This window comes from Rhipicephalus microplus, chromosome 2 (genome assembly GCF_043290135.1).
Source record: "Rhipicephalus microplus isolate Deutch F79 chromosome 2, USDA_Rmic, whole genome shotgun sequence".
NCBI lineage: Eukaryota > Metazoa > Arthropoda > Arachnida > Ixodida > Ixodidae > Rhipicephalus > Rhipicephalus microplus.
Window position 1 is genome coordinate 65,846,677 of NC_134701.1, and position 19,350 is coordinate 65,866,026.

Consider the following 19,350-nt stretch of genomic DNA (forward strand, 5'->3'; position numbering starts at 1 on the left):
CGCATAGGACCACGAGAACTGGGACAAAGTATTACCATTCGTGACATACGCTTACAACTCTGCATAACACTAAACAACAGGTTACTGCCCTTTTTTATTCCTCTACGCTCGCTCACCACGCCACATGCTGAACACTATCTATTCTTTTGCTAGTCTATCGCCGAGATGGTGTGTTGCGCAAGAGAGGCTGGGTGACTTGCACCCTTACGTACAGTGACCCCGCAAGACTACTCTCATACACGTTCCGATAGCCAACGATGATACGTTACCTAAGTTCCTGGTGATTTTGTTTGGCTTTGGACTTCCTTACGGCTATGTGGCTCAAGCCTAAAACTTCATGCAAACTACCCCAGATTTTCGCCTAAACTAAGGCGGTTGCGAGATAGCGCGTCTCCAAGTGGCCATCGTCAACCCACGACTGAAGTGGAGCATGTTGCTTGCTTGAAGCCATACACACGAAAGATTCTGGAATAAATCACCCGAAGGGCTTCGTGAAAGAGAAGAGAATTGTTACAAAAAAGTGTACCCGCAAGTAGGAACCGAGGGAAGCCGGAAAAGGAGAGTGACGAAGCTGCTTCGGCGATCTTCACGGTCATTTGTGCCTTCACTCTGTTTTATTTCTCTTTAAACCCCACAGTATGATAGCCAAGAAGCTTCATGGATGGACAAAAACACAGGTGTAGGAATATACTCCCACTTGCTTGGTTGGTCATTTTTACTAAGACTACCACACTTCACTTCCGTTTGTGTAGCAGAACTATTGACAATTCTTCTAGGATGGTTGAAATGACAGTTTATTGGCCATAATACAATAATATTGCTATATAGAGGCTGCCGGAATGCATAAAGTCGATGGGCGTGTGCGCCCAATAATAAGGGTTAAGGGTGCTTGCCGACTACCTGTCTTTCTTTAGCGACTCCCTATCTGTCTGTACGTCACTCACAGGGTCATCAAAACCAATGCCTTTAACGACATTTCTTACGCTCGTCATAGCAAAGCTCAAGCTACTAAAGTTAGTACCGATACTGAGTCCTTGTGTAATAGGACTAAATATCTCTAGAACGAGTGGCATCAAATCGTGTAAAGCTTTCAGTCTTTTCTGAAATGGCCACAATAGCTGCGATATTATATTGAACAATTTCGCTTCGTGCAGATGCCACGAAACCAATAACGTTATCGACAGAGTGTAACCATTGAAGATTTACGGGAAAATTCAGTAGTGCCTTGCGAGACTATTGAAAGATGTAATAACTAGATTACGGTGTCGTGTCGCCTCGTTAAATTTGTATTAACACAGAGCTCGTCTGATGATATGTCTTCTATGCCACTTTTGTTTAGAAACGCGAAAAATAGGACAATTTTTTTTACCCTGTTGCCGGTACACGACACTAAGGCAATGAATTCTTGGTATTCAATTCTCTAATATCATAATTGCAAATATATTTTCCTTTGGTGCTTCCGCTTTGGGCTTCAGCCACAAGAATTCTTTTAATGCCGCCAGTGCTAACCTTCATGATATGAAACGAAACAGATTTTAGCTGCATATTTGCAACTTGTTAGTGCAGTAATAGTTTCACATAATAAGGTTATTTATTGTTGTCATATAACTTTTTATTCATGTTCGTTTTTCAGTTAAAAACATGATCATAATTTCTGGTCTGAACGGTAGGAAAAAAATATTTATTGCGATGCTTTGATTTTGCGTACGTTATTTTTCCTATATAAATATTGTTACGTAAAAATGACACGAGGTGTGTCTATTTAAAATCTATATTCAAAATGATGCGTATGGCGTCGACTAAGATGGAAGCAGCACGCGCAACCGACAGAGCACTTCCTCGTTGTCGTCTTTTCACCGCTGATACGTCAGCTACGTAGCATTACCCCCCCGGCGGTAAAAGCGCCGTCTCGGTGCGCATTAACTACGGTCTTCAGTAGGCAGGTGGTAAGATTTTAGCCTGCTGACGTGCACTACATCACTGGGTGTAGTTGCAGGCAGGCTTGTGGTCTCAGATGCAGGAATGATCTCATAGGTGACGTCAGTTACCTGGCAGATGATACGGTAAGGACCCATGTAGCGAGACAATAACTTCTCTGATAAGCCAACTCGACGAACTGGGCACCACAGGAGAACAAGAGAACCGGTTGAGAAGTGAACGTCAGCATTCCGGCTGTCGTAGATGGCTTTCTGGGTGGCTTGCGAAGCCGAAAGTCTAGAGCGGGCGATCTGACGTGCGTGGTCGGCACGAGCAATAGCGTCGCGTGCATATTCGGTAGACAGCGTTGTAGTGGTTGGAAGTAAGGTGTCGAGTGGTAACGTCGGATCACGGCCATAAAGCAAATAAAAAGGTGAATAACCAGTGGTGTCGTGCCTCGAAGAATTGTACGCGAAGGTCACGTGAGGTAGCGCCAGGTCCCAGTCATGGTGGTCGGAGGACACATACATCGCGAGCATGTCCGTTAGGGTCCGATTTAGCCGTTCGGTAAGGCCATTTGTTTGGGGATGGTAGGAAGTGGTCAGCTTGTGGTGCGTCGAGGAAGAGCGCAGAAGATCGTCGATCACACGGGACAAAAATGCGTGGCCACGATTTGTGAGTAATTGGCGAGGAGCGCCATGCTGTAGGATGACGTCGTGGAGCAAAAAGTCCACAACGTCAGTAGCGGTGCTAGTGGGGAGCGCTAGAGTGATGGCATACCTAGTCGCGTAGTCTATAGCAACAGCGACCCACTTGTTGCCCGATTTCGACTCGGGAAAAGGACCGAGAAGATTTATACCAACACGGAAGAAAGGTTCGGTTGGGATGGAGATCGGTTGAAGAAGTCCAGCCGTGGACGCAGTAGGTCGCTTCCTACATTGGCATTTATTGCAGGAGGACACGTAACGGCGAACGGACCGGGCGAGACCGCGCCAAAAGGAGCGGCGACGCACGTGGTCGTAGGTCCGAGATACACCCAGATGACCAGCAGTTGGTTCATCGTGAAGCTCGTGCAGCACGGTTGAACGCAAATTTTTCGGCACGACAAGAAGGAGCTCAGGGCCATCTGGCTGGAGGCTACGACGGTACAGCGTGCCATTCAGGAGGACGTACATGCGAAGTGACGTGTCGTTCGGAGCAGATTCGAGACGGTCAATAAGTTGTCGCAGAGAAGCATCACGACGTTGTTCATCACCAATTTGAAGAAACTGGGACATTGACATGACGCTGAGGCTATGCTCAATGTCTGGTTCGTCCGGCTGATCAACAGGGTAGCGGGATAAGCAATCGGCGTCCAGATGGAGACGTCCAGACTTATAAGCAACCGAGTAGGAATACTCCTGTAGGCGTAATGCCCAACGACCAAGTCGTCCAGTGGGGTCCTTCAAAGAAGAAAGCCAACACAGCGCGTGATGATCTGTGATGACACGGAAAGGGCGGCCATACAAGTAAGGACGGAATTTCGAAACCGCCCAAACAAGAGCGAGACATTCCCGTTCTGTTATAGAATTATTGCGTTCAGACTTAGAAAGCAGACGGCTCGCGTACGCGATTACACGGTCGTTGACCCGTTGAATTTGCGCCAAAACTGCACCAATTCCGTGACCACTCGCGTCTGTTCGCACTTCTGTGAGAGCATCGTGGTCGAAATGTGCAAGAATAGGAGGTGTCGTTAGAGCGGTTATTAGCTGAGAGAAGGCGTCAGCTTGAGGAGGGTCCCAAGAAAATGGCACGTCTTGTTTGAGAAGGTCGGTGAGTGGCCGTGCGAGTGCCACAAAGTTTTTCACGAACCGGCAAAAGTAGGAGCAGAGGCCCACAAAACTGCGAACATCATGGACAGAGCGTGGGACTGGGAAGTTTGTTACAGCGCGTACTTTCGCCGGGTCTGGCCGTACGCCGGCAGCGTCAACAAGGTGACAAAATACGGTAATCTGACGAAGACCGAAGTGGCACTTGGAGGAATTGAGCTGCAGGCCGGCCCGTCGAAATACGGATAGAATGGTCGAAAGGCGTTCAAGGTGGGTTGCAAAGGTAGGTGAGAAAATGATCACGTCGTCCAGGTAACACAAACATGTCGACCATTTAAATCCTTGTAGGAGCGTGTCCATCATTCTCTCGAAGGTCGCTGGAGCGTTGCAGAGCCCGAATGGCATGACCTTGAATTAGTAAAGGCCGTCAGGGGTAACGAAGGCGGTCTTTTCTCGGTCCATGTCATCTACAGCAATTTGCCAAAAGCGAGATCGGAGGTCGAGCGATGAAAAGAAGGTGGCGCCATGGAGGTAACCAAGGGCATCGTCAATGCGTGGTAGAGGGTACATGTCTTTTTTGGTAATTTTGTTGAGGTGGCGATAATCAACGCAAAAACGCCATGAGCCGTCTTTCTTTTTTACTAATACCACGGGAGATGCCCAAGGGCTCGTTGATGGTTCGAAGACGTTTTTCGTAAGCATTTTGGCCACTTCTTTCTGAATCACTTCTCGCTCAGATGCTGACACGCGGTACGACCGACGGTGAATGGGCGCAGAGTCACCAGTGTTGATTCGGTGAGTGACAATTTTAGTCTGGCCCAAGGGACGATCGTCGGTGTCGAAAATGTCATTGTATGAGGCCAAAACTTGGCAGAGAGCGTCGGCCTGGTGAGGCGACAGCTCCGATCCAATCATGTTTCGAAACATACCGTCGTCTGAGCTGGGTGACCGTGAGACTGCGCTTCGATCAAGAGCAGATACAGCGACAACACTGACACCGTCCTCTGTTATGGCAGTTAGCTGGGCTAGAGACATCTGGCAGGGCAACACTTGAGGGGTAAACCAAAGTTAAGGAGCGGAAGTAACACACAGTTATCCGCTATGGTCGCGATGGTATAGGGCACAGTAACATTGCGCGTCAGCCGAACGTCAGTAATTGGCGTAACGATATAATCACCGTCAGGAACGGGAGGGGTCGATGACAAAGACACGTACGTGACGGCTCGAGGTGGCAGGCGAACAAAAGTGGTTGGGCTCAAGTGGCTGGTGGGCTTTGCAGAGTAGTCGGCAAAGATTGGTAGATCAAGGCTGAGGGTACCAGACGAACAATCAATTAAGGCCGAGTGTGCCGAAAGGAAATCAAGGCCAAGTATGAGGTCATGAGGGCAGCAGGCTAGCACGGCAAAAAGGACCACGGCGTGACGACCGGCAATGCTGACACGAGCAGTGCACATTCCGATTACTGGTACAGCACCGCCATCGGCAACACGTATTGCCTGCGTCGTAGATGGCGTCATAATCTTTTGTAAGCGGCAGCGTAGAGCAGCGCTCATAATAGACAGGTGCGCACCTGTGTCAATGAGGGCGGTCACAGGAACATGGTCGACTTGTACTTCAAGCAGACTATGGCGCGTGGGAAGCGTCAGTAGAGGATTTTCGGTCGTCATTGGTATTGCAGCTTCACCTCTATAAGCTGCAATATCTAGTTTTCCTGCTGCAGTCGTCCAGAGAAGCTCGGCGAGGAAAAGCGCCGAGGTGGCGGAGAGCGGGACTGGCGACGTAGCGGCGACGGGGAGCGAGAGCTGCGGTGACCGGACGAAGGGGCGTCAGGGTAGCGGCGACCGGGCAAAGGGGCGTCAGTGGAAGGCTCGTAAGATGACGACGAATATAAATTGAAGGGTGTGGCGTCTGAACGTCGAGGGCTCGTCGGATGCAGGAGCGCCGAAGTAGAGAAAGTCTGACGTGGTTGGTTTGACCAACGGCGGCGGCAATAGCGAGAAACGTGCCCAGGCTGGTGGCAGGAAAAACAAATAGGCCGGTCGTCGGGTGTTCGCCATTCCGAAGGGTTACGGAAGGGCATTGTTGGAGGTGAACGGCGAGTATGTCCTCGGGAGTAGGACGGGACTTCAGGGCGAGTCAGGGGACATGCTGAGGGAAGTCCGAGATTCGCAAACTTCTGCCTCACCACAGCTTGTATTAACGCCACTGACGGCTGTTGTTGGTCAGAGGCGAGCGTTGCGAAAACGGGTGGCTGAAGAGGAGCCGGACAGGCGGCTTCGATTTCCCGACGAACAATACGTGTGACGTTGTCATACGTGGGGGACTGGCGGGCGGCTTCACACGATAAGGTCGCGGCCGTGTTGGGCAGCTGGGTGAATCGCTGAGTAATACGGCGGCTCTTGGCTTCTTCGAACCGCCGGCACTCTTTAATGATGGCGTCGACGGTGGCAACGTTGCTGTAAACTAGTAGATTAAATGCGTCGTCTGCTATGCCTTTCTGCGCATGGGCCACTTTCTCCGACTCACTCATGTGCTCGTCAATCTGGCGGCATAGGGCGATGACGCCGTGAATGTACGTGACGTACGACTCCGTCGACGTCTGTGCATGGGCCGCCAGTTGATTCCGCGCTGCGATCTGCCGCCCAATGGTGTCACCAAAAAGGTCGCGGATCTTTTTTTTTAAAGGAGTCCCAGCTCGTAATCTCCGCTTCGTGCATCTCGAACCACACGCGCGGTGGGCCATCGAGGTAAAAAAGCACATTGGCAAGCATAAGAGTCGGGTCCCACCTATAGCTTGCGCTGACCTGTTCGTACCGGTTTATCCATTTGTCGACGTCAACGCCATCCTGACCGGAAAATACACCGGGATCACGAGCAGGAGGTAGAACGACGTATGTAGAAGTCACGGTAGGGGCAGGTGGCGAAGACGATGGTTGTTCAACCTGTGACATGGTTGGACCTATGATGATGCGGCCGTTGCGGAGCTTCGTGATGAAGACGGGGATGTACCCAGCATCTCCACCACAAAGATGTTACGTAAAAATGACACGAGGTGTGTCTATTGAGAATCTATATTCAAAATGATGCGTATGGCGTCGACTAAGATGGAAGCAGCACGCGCAACCGAAAGACCACTTCCTCGTTGTCGTCTTTTCACCGCTGGTGCGTCAGCTACGCAGATATATGTTAGAACTCATGTAATGAATTCTTCGCTGCTTCTCCTGAGTGAGTATGATCCATAATTCAAGGCATTATGATTATCATCTCAACAGGACATGCGCCCTCCTCGTCGTGCCGAAGTGTAGGTGTCCACCGCAGACACAAACCTTTACACAACTCTACTGTCCTCGTATGCGCTGTATCTGTCAGATGAACGCTTACCAACTCACTGAAGCTTGCATTGTTTTGGAGTTATTGTACTCTATAAAATACAACAATAATGGTAGGCATCAATGTCGGAAGTAAGGAACAGACTTGTATAAATATACACAAAGACGTCGCAACGTGTCAGAGACAGATTATAAGTGTTACTCACAATTTGAACCTGTTTAATAATGAAGTTTGGTGAGAATCGTGGGACGTAGTTGTGGCCTCCCTCGTCCACCAGTTCCGAGAATGGTGCCGCAACAGGATCTGTGCCGTAATCCGCGATGAATACGTACATGGTCAAGTTCTTGCGAATGCCGATTGTTACGGCATCATTTGCATTAGGCGGCTTTCCGAGATCGCGCACTGACCCAGTAGCCATTATCTTTATTCTGCAAACAAGTAAACAGAAAACAATTGGCGTTGCTGTAAATAAAAGCTGTTCTCTAGGAAGCAGAAAACTACAATAAAACACAACTAAGCTATCAAGCGGGAAACGCTCGTCAAAAAAATACTAGATATTTTAAAGCTCTAATATACATTAACGAAATTGATGTGCTGCCTGAATAACGCAACTCTGTAAACTATGGAGTGGAGAAAGCCGAAACATCGGGAAAACGTCTATTCAACGCAACAGAGGTTGCACTGTTGGATTCGGTAAACAGAGAAGTCAGTGAAATTGTTTCCACAATAGTTCGCATTGTATCTGCCATGTGAACCAAAAAGTCCAAAAAACTATTGTTTGAATTTTAAGGATACTGTGTATGTTACTTCACCCTTAGAAGGGGATGGCTGTACGTCAAAATATTAAAAAAAACACAGATGGTGAACAGCTAACTTGAAAGAAAAAAAAATGTCTACATGGCGAACCCTCAATTCCTTGTAATACAGCACCTATGCGAAGAATATTATGTTACAATCATACTGGCATAAAAGTGGAAATTTGATGCTTAAAATGCACATTATTGCGCTATATTTTTATAGCTTTTAAGCATCCGCTAAGTATCCTTACAGGACAACGTTTTTGAAGGCAGGCCCGTTTAACCTTAACCCATGAAAAAATTTGTACGTTGCAGTAAATAACCAAGTAATGTGCACACAGTTTTATCCTGACGGATATGCCGCTCACAGTGTCACTGATGAACACAACAAACCGAAGCGGAACGAATACAGATCACCGGGGGACATGAGGTTTCACAGAAACCCTCTCAAACTATTTATTTTTACTGAAAACGAACTGCTGCCGGCTGTATAAGTAAGATAAAATTAGTTTCAGTATTTTCTTATTTTAACCATGTCAACCAGTTTGAAAAGAAGTTTGTGAGAAGTCTTATTGAGTTCATTCGCGAAAATTTTATAAATTGCGTTAGTTAGCACAATTTTTTACTCATGAACGAGCTGACATTAGGTCAATGTGAAATAGCGTTTGTTTATTTCAGGTTTATACTCAGGGGCATTTTGAGCCTATAAAACTCTGAAAAAACGTTGTGAACTTGACGGTAAAGCAACTTCAAAAGCCTCAGATAATTGTTGTTTTCATTTAAGTATTAATTCATACTTCGTTTCTTATGAAGTGGTTTCACGTTGGCTGTCCTTTACTGAACGATTTTATAAGAAGAATTCATAAATATTGCGCAACGAATTCAGCGTTTGCTTTGAAAAAGGGACTGAGTATTTCTTCAGCACCACCACATCTTCTTATATAAAGTTTCAAGAGTATATTGAAAATTCTCTGTTCAGTTATGATAATATCAGGCGTTTGCGCAAATGACTAAGCGAAAGCCAAATTCGTCCTACATTTGTACGCGAGAACTTCTAGTCTGTTTTTTCCCACATGCCTGACGCAAGCAATACAACGAACTATTGATCTACCAGAAATGAATAGTCCTACATAGAAAAACGTATGGGCTGCAGAAAATTGGGTGAATTCTTTTATGATAGCCAAAGGCTCACTTAGAATCAAGGACACAGCCAACGGTCACAAATTCCCTGTATGATCTCAGTGAAGATGGAACCATTCAGAGAAAAGGAACTAGGTGAATAGTTGAGATTAGCGCCACGATAAACATTTCTGCCCTGAATTTTAGTTCCGCTGGTGAACCATCCGCGTTGAGTGCTCTAGAGGGCTATTCTTTTTCAAAAAACAAAAAAAAACACCCTTTTTTCTTCACCGATGTCTGCTTTTTTTTTTGCTTTCAAAAATTGTTTTGTCTGCTCTTCTCAACTTTCACCGTAATTTCTAAGGTGATGAAAAACATGAAACTTAATACTTACGGATCTGTTCCTTTATAGGTGCCCCTGTATACGGCATACGAGCCTATGTCCATAACCACAAAACCAGCTATGATGGGATCCTGCGTGAATGAAGCAATGGAGCTGATTTGATACCGGTGCAGCATTTTGGAAAAACTGATTTCATCATGGATGCCTAAATAATTTCAAGCGTGTTCTTCCTGAGTATATTTTACCAAGGCCTTCGAATGTTGTAACTGGTATTGGAACGGAATTCTACGGGTCTAAAAAAAAGTCACGCGTTTTATTGCACTCAAGGAAGCTGTGTGGCCGCGTTAGTTAGTGTTCCATAGCTATTCGTTAACAATAAGGTAAACACGCTAGTTCAAGCGACTGACGCAGACTGATGCTGATCTGCAAAGAAAATTTTTCATAGACTTCCCAACCTCGGCCGGAGGGCGCTGCGCCGCTCGCGTTATGCCGCCTTTCTAGTAAAAATCGGTCACTCATTACCCCACTAACGCTTTCTGCCTGCGCTCTTTCAGCACGTTCAGGCGCTCTCCAGGTGCTATCGTCTCGCCGCCCTGCACGTGCAGCCACACCTATGACTTGCTTGGAAGTTTAAAAAGAATATAAAAAACGTCAGGCCTTCGCGTAAGGTGCAGGACAGTCACAGTGAAAGTTTAAACAGCGGCGTTTCAGAGCATTTTCTAAACACTCATTGGATAACTACTGCAAGCACACTTGCTTGATACCTACTGTGGCATTATCGACGAAATTTTTTCGTGGAAGGTCGACTTTCGCTATGCTATTTTTCGTCATTCTTCTGAGAAGCGAGGTATCCGCTAAGCTATTGCGAGTAATTTTGTTCTAATTGATTATGCAGAGGTTGACGACGATGAAAAATGATACCTCAAGTGGGCATGCGCCATAGTTAATATCTCAACAAAAACAAGCTATTGTAATGGGTTCAAGAATTAGAAGACCCACTCGTTACGCTATTCGCATTGTGCGATGACTCCTTGTTCTTTCACAGTTTCAAAACGCTTTATAGGTCATAACAACGCGATTTCTTTCTCGACATCAAGCCTGGCTAATCAAGTTTCCCAATAACTCCCAAGCACCGGCGTAACTCAGCGGTAAAATACTGTGCTTACACACATTGGACCCGGGTTCGAGCTCCACTGTGGCATTGGGGCTAGGTTTTATTTTCTTTTTTAGTGCAATCTGGTTACGGACACTGGCGGCGGTGGCAGTGGACGTCAACTATAAGGTGGCGCGTGACCCGAGTTGTGATCCTATAACAGCGAAAGCTGTTATAGGATCAAAACGTTTTCACGGTGGGAATCTCACAAGAGCCGAGAGCGATTCTTCAACAATCTATGCGATACCAACCAAATCTCAATCGCCGCACGCTATAGGCGGCACGTCGTGCAATCCAAGAATGCTGCGGGAGGCTGATCAACCTATGAACTCACATAGGAAAAGATAGGACGCACAAGTCCGGGTCGTTTTCACCGGATAAACTGTTGACGGTCGAATAAATGTATATAAGAACAAAGTACGTTTCCAAACAATAAGAACTGCAAGAAGTACACAACCTCAATTTTAGCCGCAGTGCGAAGGGTGGTGGTGTGCCTGACCGACCATGCATAAACATGGCCTTGCTTAATTCGGCGCGTGTTACAGAAAACTGCGCGAACTCGAATTCACGTATGAACTGAATGGCACCCCGACATAATTTGTGCCAAGCCTGCCTGGCGGAATTTCCTGGGATCTTATAAGCACGCCGTAGCTGCTGCACGGGACCGAATGTTCAACGTAGCGACGGTTTTCAAACATATTACGCCATCGTGATAACTTGCGCCGAAAGTATCATGTAGTTGCTTCAAATTATGCTGCGCTTGTTGTCAAAGCCCTATCAGACTCCAACAGTGCGCAAAAAGACCATGCTCGTATGTTGCAGGTTCCATCAGCGAGATTGTAACAACGATGTCGAAATGAATACACGCGAACACTTTTCGCAACGGGGAAATTCTGAAATTTTGTCGAACAAGATCGTTCGGACGGTACAATCGAGGTGCAGGAGAAGTTAGCAGAGAGGCGTGGCTGTAGTTGTAAGAGCACGTTTCATTGCTCAAACCATTTCATATTGCAGTTCGAGCTAGAGGGTGCTTGCGGCATGTGGGGATCTGTAAGTTACACTGTAATTGAGCTACATGCAATGCACAAAACACTATGCTTATATTTTGACCTCTGAAGGATTTTATACAATGAATACAAAAAAATGACTAACGAACGTGAAAAAAAACGTTAACGCATGGTGCGATGAGACGTGCAACTCGCTGCTCTTGAATTATCACTTCATCGTTCCTCGTCACTGTCAGTCTCGCTGCGTTCTACGTTCAGTGAAATATCCTCAATGTCAAGACTTTTTCACTGAACACCACTGCTAAAAGTATTCTGAGGAATTCTCTCCACCGAATGACTGATAATACTAACAACGCGTCACTCACCACGTTTATCTGAGCGCAGAGCACGATTTGCGCCAACACTTGGCTAGAAGCGAATCGCTTGCAATGTGCTGCAATCTATTTACAAACGTGGAAATCAAGCAGTGCTGCGTTGTCGAAGGTTTGCAAGTGTTAATTGCAGGCCTGTGCTACATTCCGCGTACACGAATGATATAATATTCATGCAGTGCAAAAGCGCTGACAAATGATATACGCACGTATATCAACGCAAGTTCAAACTGCAAAGGTCAGACGGTAACTTTCAACTACTCCACCTGGCCGCGAAAAGTCTAGCGAAGTTGATATGTGTACTCTACAGGCTCTAATCGCACGCACAAGTTGCCCCGTATTTTGCCGAAAACTTTGTCTCTCAAACAACGATTCATATTTATTTCGTCACGCATTGTCTGGTATTTTCACTGAGGTACGAAACAGAGTCGTTTTGTTCGTTTCTTGCTAACGCGTTAACACTGAGGCTAGCACATCCGAACTAGGAAGCGTCTACCGAATCATCTTTGAGAGTATGCTCTTGAATTCCTCTAGGCGGCGCGGTAGTCTATGAAAATTGCGAATGAAGTTACCAAAGACGATGTCTTTGATCGAGTGCTCTGTGCGTGATGATCGTGAACAACCGCATTCATATCACATTAAATGTGTTGTGATGGTGCGAAACACAACCAAGCTTTCTCGTGCTTTCGTGTATAGAGTTCAGATTTTGATTGATTGAATGTCAAGTTTGCCGAGCGGCTTTAAATTTATTAGGAAGTGAGCGTGAACAGCATAAATTTACGTCTGTCCTATTCAGTCACTGACAATATTGCAACCCAAAGTGTTGAGTTTCATTAGAGTTTCTATTTTGCCGATGTTTTTTTCATACGTCAACATCAAATCGTAAGTTGAATGCCACCTTGGATTTACTGCTCCCTTGAAATCATATAGATGCGCACAAAAAAAAGTATTTTATGCCCACTTCGACCATGCATGTTTCCAGCTGCGCATGTTTCATGGCTAAGTCTGTTTTAACTTTGACAGCATCGGATATACACTTACGACCTTACACGCTTCGTAACCTAATGTCGGAAGTAAATTTAAGCAAGAACGACATTTTGAATCTTTTGCTTAATTTAGATTTTACAAAATCACCAGGTCTGGAGGAAATACCGAATGTTTTCCTCAACAGGTATGCAATCTGGGTGGCAGAGTGTTTGTATATAATTTAGAAAAGATTGTTAGAATCTTGTGTGCTACCTCATGACTGGAGCTCTGCGAAAATAGTTTCAATTCACAAATCTAGGTAACCTTTAAAATTGAAGAACTACTGACCAGTTTTTTTTTCACATCCACAGCTTGTAAACTGCTTGAATGTATTTTTTAAAGCAAATGGCATATCTCGTGTATATTGATTTACTTAATGCAAATAAACATAGCTTTAGGTTTGGTTTATCTGCAATAACACAGTTAGCTGAGCTAACGGATGACTTTTTAGATGTAGTAAACATGAGGGGTGAAATTGACGCAGTGTTTCTGGAATTTTCCAAAGCGTTTGATGTTGTTCTGCATGCTGATTGGGGAACCAAATACATTCTAGGCGCATTGAACACAATATCATTTGTTGTTTAGAATGTTATTTGTCCTCAAGAAAACAGTATGTTGCCGTTAATGATTGTATATCTGATACATCGAATGTTCACTCGGGAGTATCACAAGGTTCGGTACTTGGCCCTTAAATGTTCTTGGTTTACATAAATGATAATTGTTTGTCTGTTCATTCGCCTGGGAAGATTCTACTCTTTGCCGACGACTGTGTTTTATATGCTAACGTGGCTGACAATTTCAATCAAGTTTGACTAAATGATACATTGCACTCAAGTTGCGTATGGTGTAAAACATAGGTAGGTAAGCTTAATACTTCGAGGATGGCATGTATTACATTTAGCTACCGAAAAAGAAGTTGTAAAATTTTCCTTAACTAATTTTAATGCTTACATTAAAAAGGACCAGCAAATAAAGTATTTAAGTCTTGCACTCACAAGCAGTTTAACTTGGAAAACACACATAGAAAACGTTTGCAGCAACCCGCTAAAAAAGCTTGCATGTTTGAAAAAAAAATTACGTCGTACCTCATCGACTGTAAAGTTAACTGCGTACAAAGCTCTCGTCAGACCAAAATTAGAATATGCGGATCTGATCTGGAGCCCGCACCAAAAATACTTGATCAGGAAATTGAAAAGAGTGCCAAACTTGGCCTTCACGTTTACATACACCACATCATCGCATTTTCCCATGTGTCAGTTCTTCGCGACGGGGCCGAATCGGAAAAAAAACTACATTATCAAAATTTTCATATCAGCTGTACCATGGTGACTACAAAATACTATGGGAAAACTATGGGAAAACTACACAACTGAGCCCCCCGTGCATTCTAGTTGTACAAATCACAACAAAACAGCCAAACAGCCGTTTAGTAATCCTAATATACATCAGTGCTTCCTTTTTTCTTATGCTATATCACAATATAATGAATTACCCAAAGAAGTATTAAACGCTAACACAGCTTAATCATTTGTCCAGTGTTTAAATAACCGTTCGTTTGATATGTAGAGCTTTCTATACGCTGAAGAGCTTTGTTGCATTTAATTGTCGCGTTGAATTTTTTGTGCATAGTGCTCATCTCATGTGTTAAAATATTGTATCCGTGCATGTTTTATCACTCAATAGTGCTGTGTGTTTGATATCGCAAAGTGTATTTATTTATTCATTTTCTTTTCCTTGTTAATTTTGGTTTACTACTTAAGTTATCGAAAGCTCGAAGCTTCAATGGTGGTATCGTTTTTTCATGATATTCCTATTCCCGCTTGGTCCCGAGTAGGGCCTGCAGCATTTGTAAATAAATAAATATAATATCCACGCCTGATCACGCAACGTGTTCGTTGATTCGAATGCCACTTCGGTTGTTTTGACAGCTCGCGTGGTCTTCGTGATAATATACAATACCCATTGGTATCGAGAATAATTTCAGTTGCGCTGATATTTGCACTTGATAGTCATGTGCGATTTCTGGATACGTATTGTAGGAAAACAGCTGTTTGGGCTAGTCGGTAGCGGTTCATTTTAAAAAATAGAAGTGGGCCGCAGTGCTGCACTTGTGTTGTTCTTCTTTCCTCCAGACCGCGTAAAGCACTTCGCCCCTCTTCTATCTTTCTCGAAACCATTGAAAATTTTGTTGCTACCTTCATTGTCTTTTCGAGTCGTCTTCATAGCGGCAGCTGCACATCACCAGCGGCTCAGGCGCGTGCTAGGATATAATATTTTACGCGGCATATTCCTGATATCTTTAGGAGTCACGTCATGGTGTGAGACTCCAGATTTTTTCCGGCCGCCTGAGTTTTTTTTCTCGTGCGCCTGAATCTATTTGAAGTGTAAGGCGCAACGACGACAGTGGCCAGAGGGTGGACACACACCAAGTGCCAATTCTGTTTGCAATAAGCGTCATCCCACCGTACGCTTGAAATATGCAATCCCAACATGCCCTGTCTGCCATACTTACAAATCTAAGCACAATTTTACTACAATTACCTCCTATGGAAATGCAGCTGGCGTATGCGGGAATCGAACTCATTACTTCAATCCTAGCATTATAACCCTCCTCAACTTGCTAAGTTATCGGTGGGTGTTGCTTGCAAGACCCGTACGTGTAAACGCTCAGCACGAAGATGCAGCATACACCTCTACTTACACTGAGCGGTGACGAGAAGTCTACAGCAATCAACTAAATAAAGCACTTGCAGGGCTCATGGTATGGCATTTTAACAGTGATGTATTAAGCTAGCAAGCTTCGCCACTTTTGCATTACTAATGGATGCCTTCGAAAGCTAGTCCCCAATTTCAAAATAAACAGCGGTTGTCTATTTTCTGTAGCTTAAGTTTACAAATTCACTTCGTTTTCATATGAATCCGGCCACTACGTTTCTTCCCATAATTGTTCGTAACATGACACGATCGAAAATTGTTCAATGTGAGAAGACCACGGAAGTATTGATGAACTGCCATAATCCACTTTGAAGTCTTAACGTCATTTATCTTCGTACTGCTTGCATAGAACACAGTAGAACTTCACATGGCAGTTTTTAGCTCTTCGACATTTTAAAACTTTTGTGGCTGTGTAATAGGATTATTCTTTGGAATAAAGCAACCAATAGGAGCAGGTTATGTCGAGGATAGCAACGCTTCTAAGAAAAATGGCGGCGCTTCTTTCTTTTTTCACATTATATGAAAACAGCACACGAACACAAAACACACAACACGCACTCATAAGAACAAAGCATCTCACAAGCTATGTACAATGCTCTGAGCAGTCGCAAAAACAAGTCTAGTGTAATCGTATTCAAAACAGTCTCGCCTGTGAGTGCTACTACTTGTGAGGCGTCGGGGCTGTCCACGAAAAGCAGACACAAGCACGGGGGCGCCGTCGTCGGAGGAACTTGGCGAAGAAAAGGCTGTCACTTAGTGTATGCACCGACGGAGCAGGTGTAGGCGTCGAAGACAGGGCCGACGAAGTTAGGCACTCTTCTTAGACGTGTGGAACGGGGGCCGCAGCTAAGCACTCAGGCTAATGCCCGACAGTGCACTTGGTGGCTGAGGTAGCTCCCTGCTGGCAACAGGGACCGACGAAGCTTCAGATCAAGCGAAGCCTGCCGCTCCGACTCTTGAACTCTGCCAGGCACTTCTGGCAAACCACGACTGCGACGGTGGTGAGCTGCCTTCATTCTGCTTCTGCCCGAACGGACCAAGATCCCTTTGCCAACTGCCTGGAATTCCCCAGGTGGACTTCTCGGCTTCCCATTGGGCTTTGTGGGTTGCCGTGTTGACAAGATACTGCCCCTGAAATCTCCGTGGTGACTCCTGATTGGGCAATTTCCCTTTAGCGCCCTCGTGCCGATGTTCCTCGTCATCGTCTTCACACGGTTTCCGTTGACACGTGCACCGCTTGTTCTCTAATTTTGGGCGTCGCGCACTTTTCGAAAGCACTCACATAACGCGTGCACTGCACTCATCACAAGCAAGTAGCTCACTATGCAGCAGGAGCGCGCCTCCTTTCCAGGATGCCGAAGGAGCGGCGCACGTAAAGTGTGAAGTGTTAAATAAAAGACTCAAAGAGCCCGTTCTCCGTGTGCCCTATATGATACCCAAGCAAACACGGGCCTTCTGAGTGACCGCAGATTTGCCGTCTCTGCACTAGGGTGGTGAACGGTGCTTCGGAAACTTGAGCCTGTCCTCCTTATTGCAACAAGTGAAAAGGAAGACGAGATGCCACGCGTGCCATATTCAAATTACATGGACCGTAAACGTTGTAACGAAAAGTTTTGGAAACCTATTGCCACAGGTATCAACGCCCGCTGACGATTGAAGCATCACTTGGTGACGAGGCGATGAACAACCAAAACTTAAAACTCGTTATGGTATTGCATCAAATAGTCGTAATTTTTTATATTTGTCAATGGTAACTGTAAATTTACGTTACGGTGCATTTCACACCTGGCTAAATGGTAGATTGCCTCGGTATTTTGTCGAGTGCCATATATGAGGAGGGAGGCGGGGTTGGCGTATCCAGGCAATCTGCTACCAGAGCTAGTGTTTAGTTCTGCGTGTTGTTTCGATGAGAAAGAACTCATGTCTCACGTGTGACGTGACTTGATGAGCTCGTTCGCCTCCAGTGCACGTTCGAGGCACTCTGATGCAGCGCCTTCAGAATACCATTCACTGATTTTCTTGCGCAGAACATCGAATAAACGTTTTCTTCACTCTCTCCAGACGCAAGACTATCGTCTTTCGACGACATTTGCCGTGTAACATGCGCGTACGGGGCCATTTGTTCATGTGCTGTTTACTGGTATGACACTTCAGAACTTTTCAGAACTTAACCAGCTCACAGCATGTGTCGATAGCTGCTCCCATGAATGCCGACTGCTTCCACTGGCGCACGGCTGGCATGCCCTCGCGTCTAGTGACAGTGAACGCGAGACGCTAAGCAACAAAACGCTGTGTGCTACGTTTGCTAAAGCTATCTTTTCAAAGCTGCTTTCTCACCGCAGTGGTTTAATAAATGGGCAAGTTATTTTTCGAACTATTAGGATATTGTGCTTGTGAACATTTGTCTCACGAGTGCCTCTGCGAAGTTTCATGTGCATATTGCAAAGACGTCATTTGACTTATAAAACAACTTTTCTACCTCAATCTTAGTTTTTTTTTCAGTCTTTTTTTTGCCACATGCAATCAGCGATCCACAAGGGACAATGAAATTGCGTTTTAATAACTGTACCTTATAAGTCAGCTTCAGAACAATTTCAATTTTGCGGCGTGCAGGCCTCGCTACCGCTTCCTGGTGTGACGTCATATTTTATTTTTTTCTTCTTTGTTTGCTGTAAGTTGTCTCCTTCTCACGTATATGGCGACGGTGGCAAAGAGCCGCTGACTACCGAATTCATCGGCTTCTATAGAAGGTACGCTACAAGTTCATCTTGCACGCACCCCCAGCTTATACCAGTGTGCATGAGAACGGGAAGACGGAGGAACTGGTATAACAGCGAAACCAACAAATGTGATGGAGGCGGAAATGTTGTAATCCCGTGTGCTCAGATTTGGGTGCACGTTAAAGAACCCCAGGTGGTCAAAATTTTCCGGAGTCCTCCACTATGGCGTCTTTCATAATCATATAGGGGTTTTGGGACGTTAAACCCCACATATCAATCAGACCAACAAAAGTGTAGCAAAAACGTAACATAAACCAACTGAATATATGCCTACGTAACACTGGTAAAAGTAAGATAGTTTTTCTGGCGTTCTATTTTTTCACTGTGCGGTGAAGAGAAAAGAGCGCTCAAACTGAGATGAACACCTTAGAAGGAATTTGGTGACGGTACCTGTCGTCGACTGTTTTTATGAATCTATCTGTTTGTAAGTTATGACATTTTTTAGCCTTTTTGAAACGATTGCTGCTTTAGCTGACCAGTCTTCATGGAAGAAAACTTATGAAAAGGCGTGTCACATTCTTAGACGTTTTGCTGCTACAGTATGAACCACATATAACTGTTTTAACAGAAATCTGGCTAAATGAGGAAATACTTGATAACGACATATTCCCCCTTTCTAACACAGTATTTCGTAAGAAATGGCAGGTCAGGGGCGGTGGTGCAGCGATACTTGTTAGAGATAGTGTTCAGGCTGTTTCATTACACGACATAGCAGGTATCAAAAGCTTTCGAGTTGAAATCTCTAGCTGGGTCCACTGGTTTATGTTATACACGCTTTATGGACCTCCATCTGCCACGACGGTTGTATAAGTGAAGCTGGAAAATGAAATGTCAATGCACGAGTATAAGAAAAGTCTGCACCTTCAACCTGCTGGCAGGAGTTTGGCGAGGCCTTGGTGCTTGTAGTTTACAAAATAAACACGTTAGCATTATTTTGAATATGATAATAAGGTATACTTTTTTTCAGGTTGTCCATGAACCAAC

The 19,350-nt window shown here is 45.2% G+C and overlaps 1 protein-coding gene across 4 annotated transcripts in view; it reads right to left on the bottom strand.

Annotated features, from left to right (window-relative positions):
* Nucleotides 1-19,350, bottom strand: part of LOC142796276 (uncharacterized) — a 159,074-nt gene that overhangs the window by 92,352 nt on the left and 47,372 nt on the right. For all 4 annotated transcript variants that reach the window (XM_075886525.1, XM_075886523.1, XM_075886522.1 and 1 more), the window contains 2 exons: nt 9,366-9,445; nt 7,261-7,483 (listed from right to left, as the gene is read on the bottom strand). In XM_075886525.1, the coding sequence (XP_075742640.1) occupies nt 7,261-7,483; nt 9,366-9,445 (303 nt within the window). The remainder of the gene's footprint in view (nt 1-7,260; nt 7,484-9,365; nt 9,446-19,350) is intronic.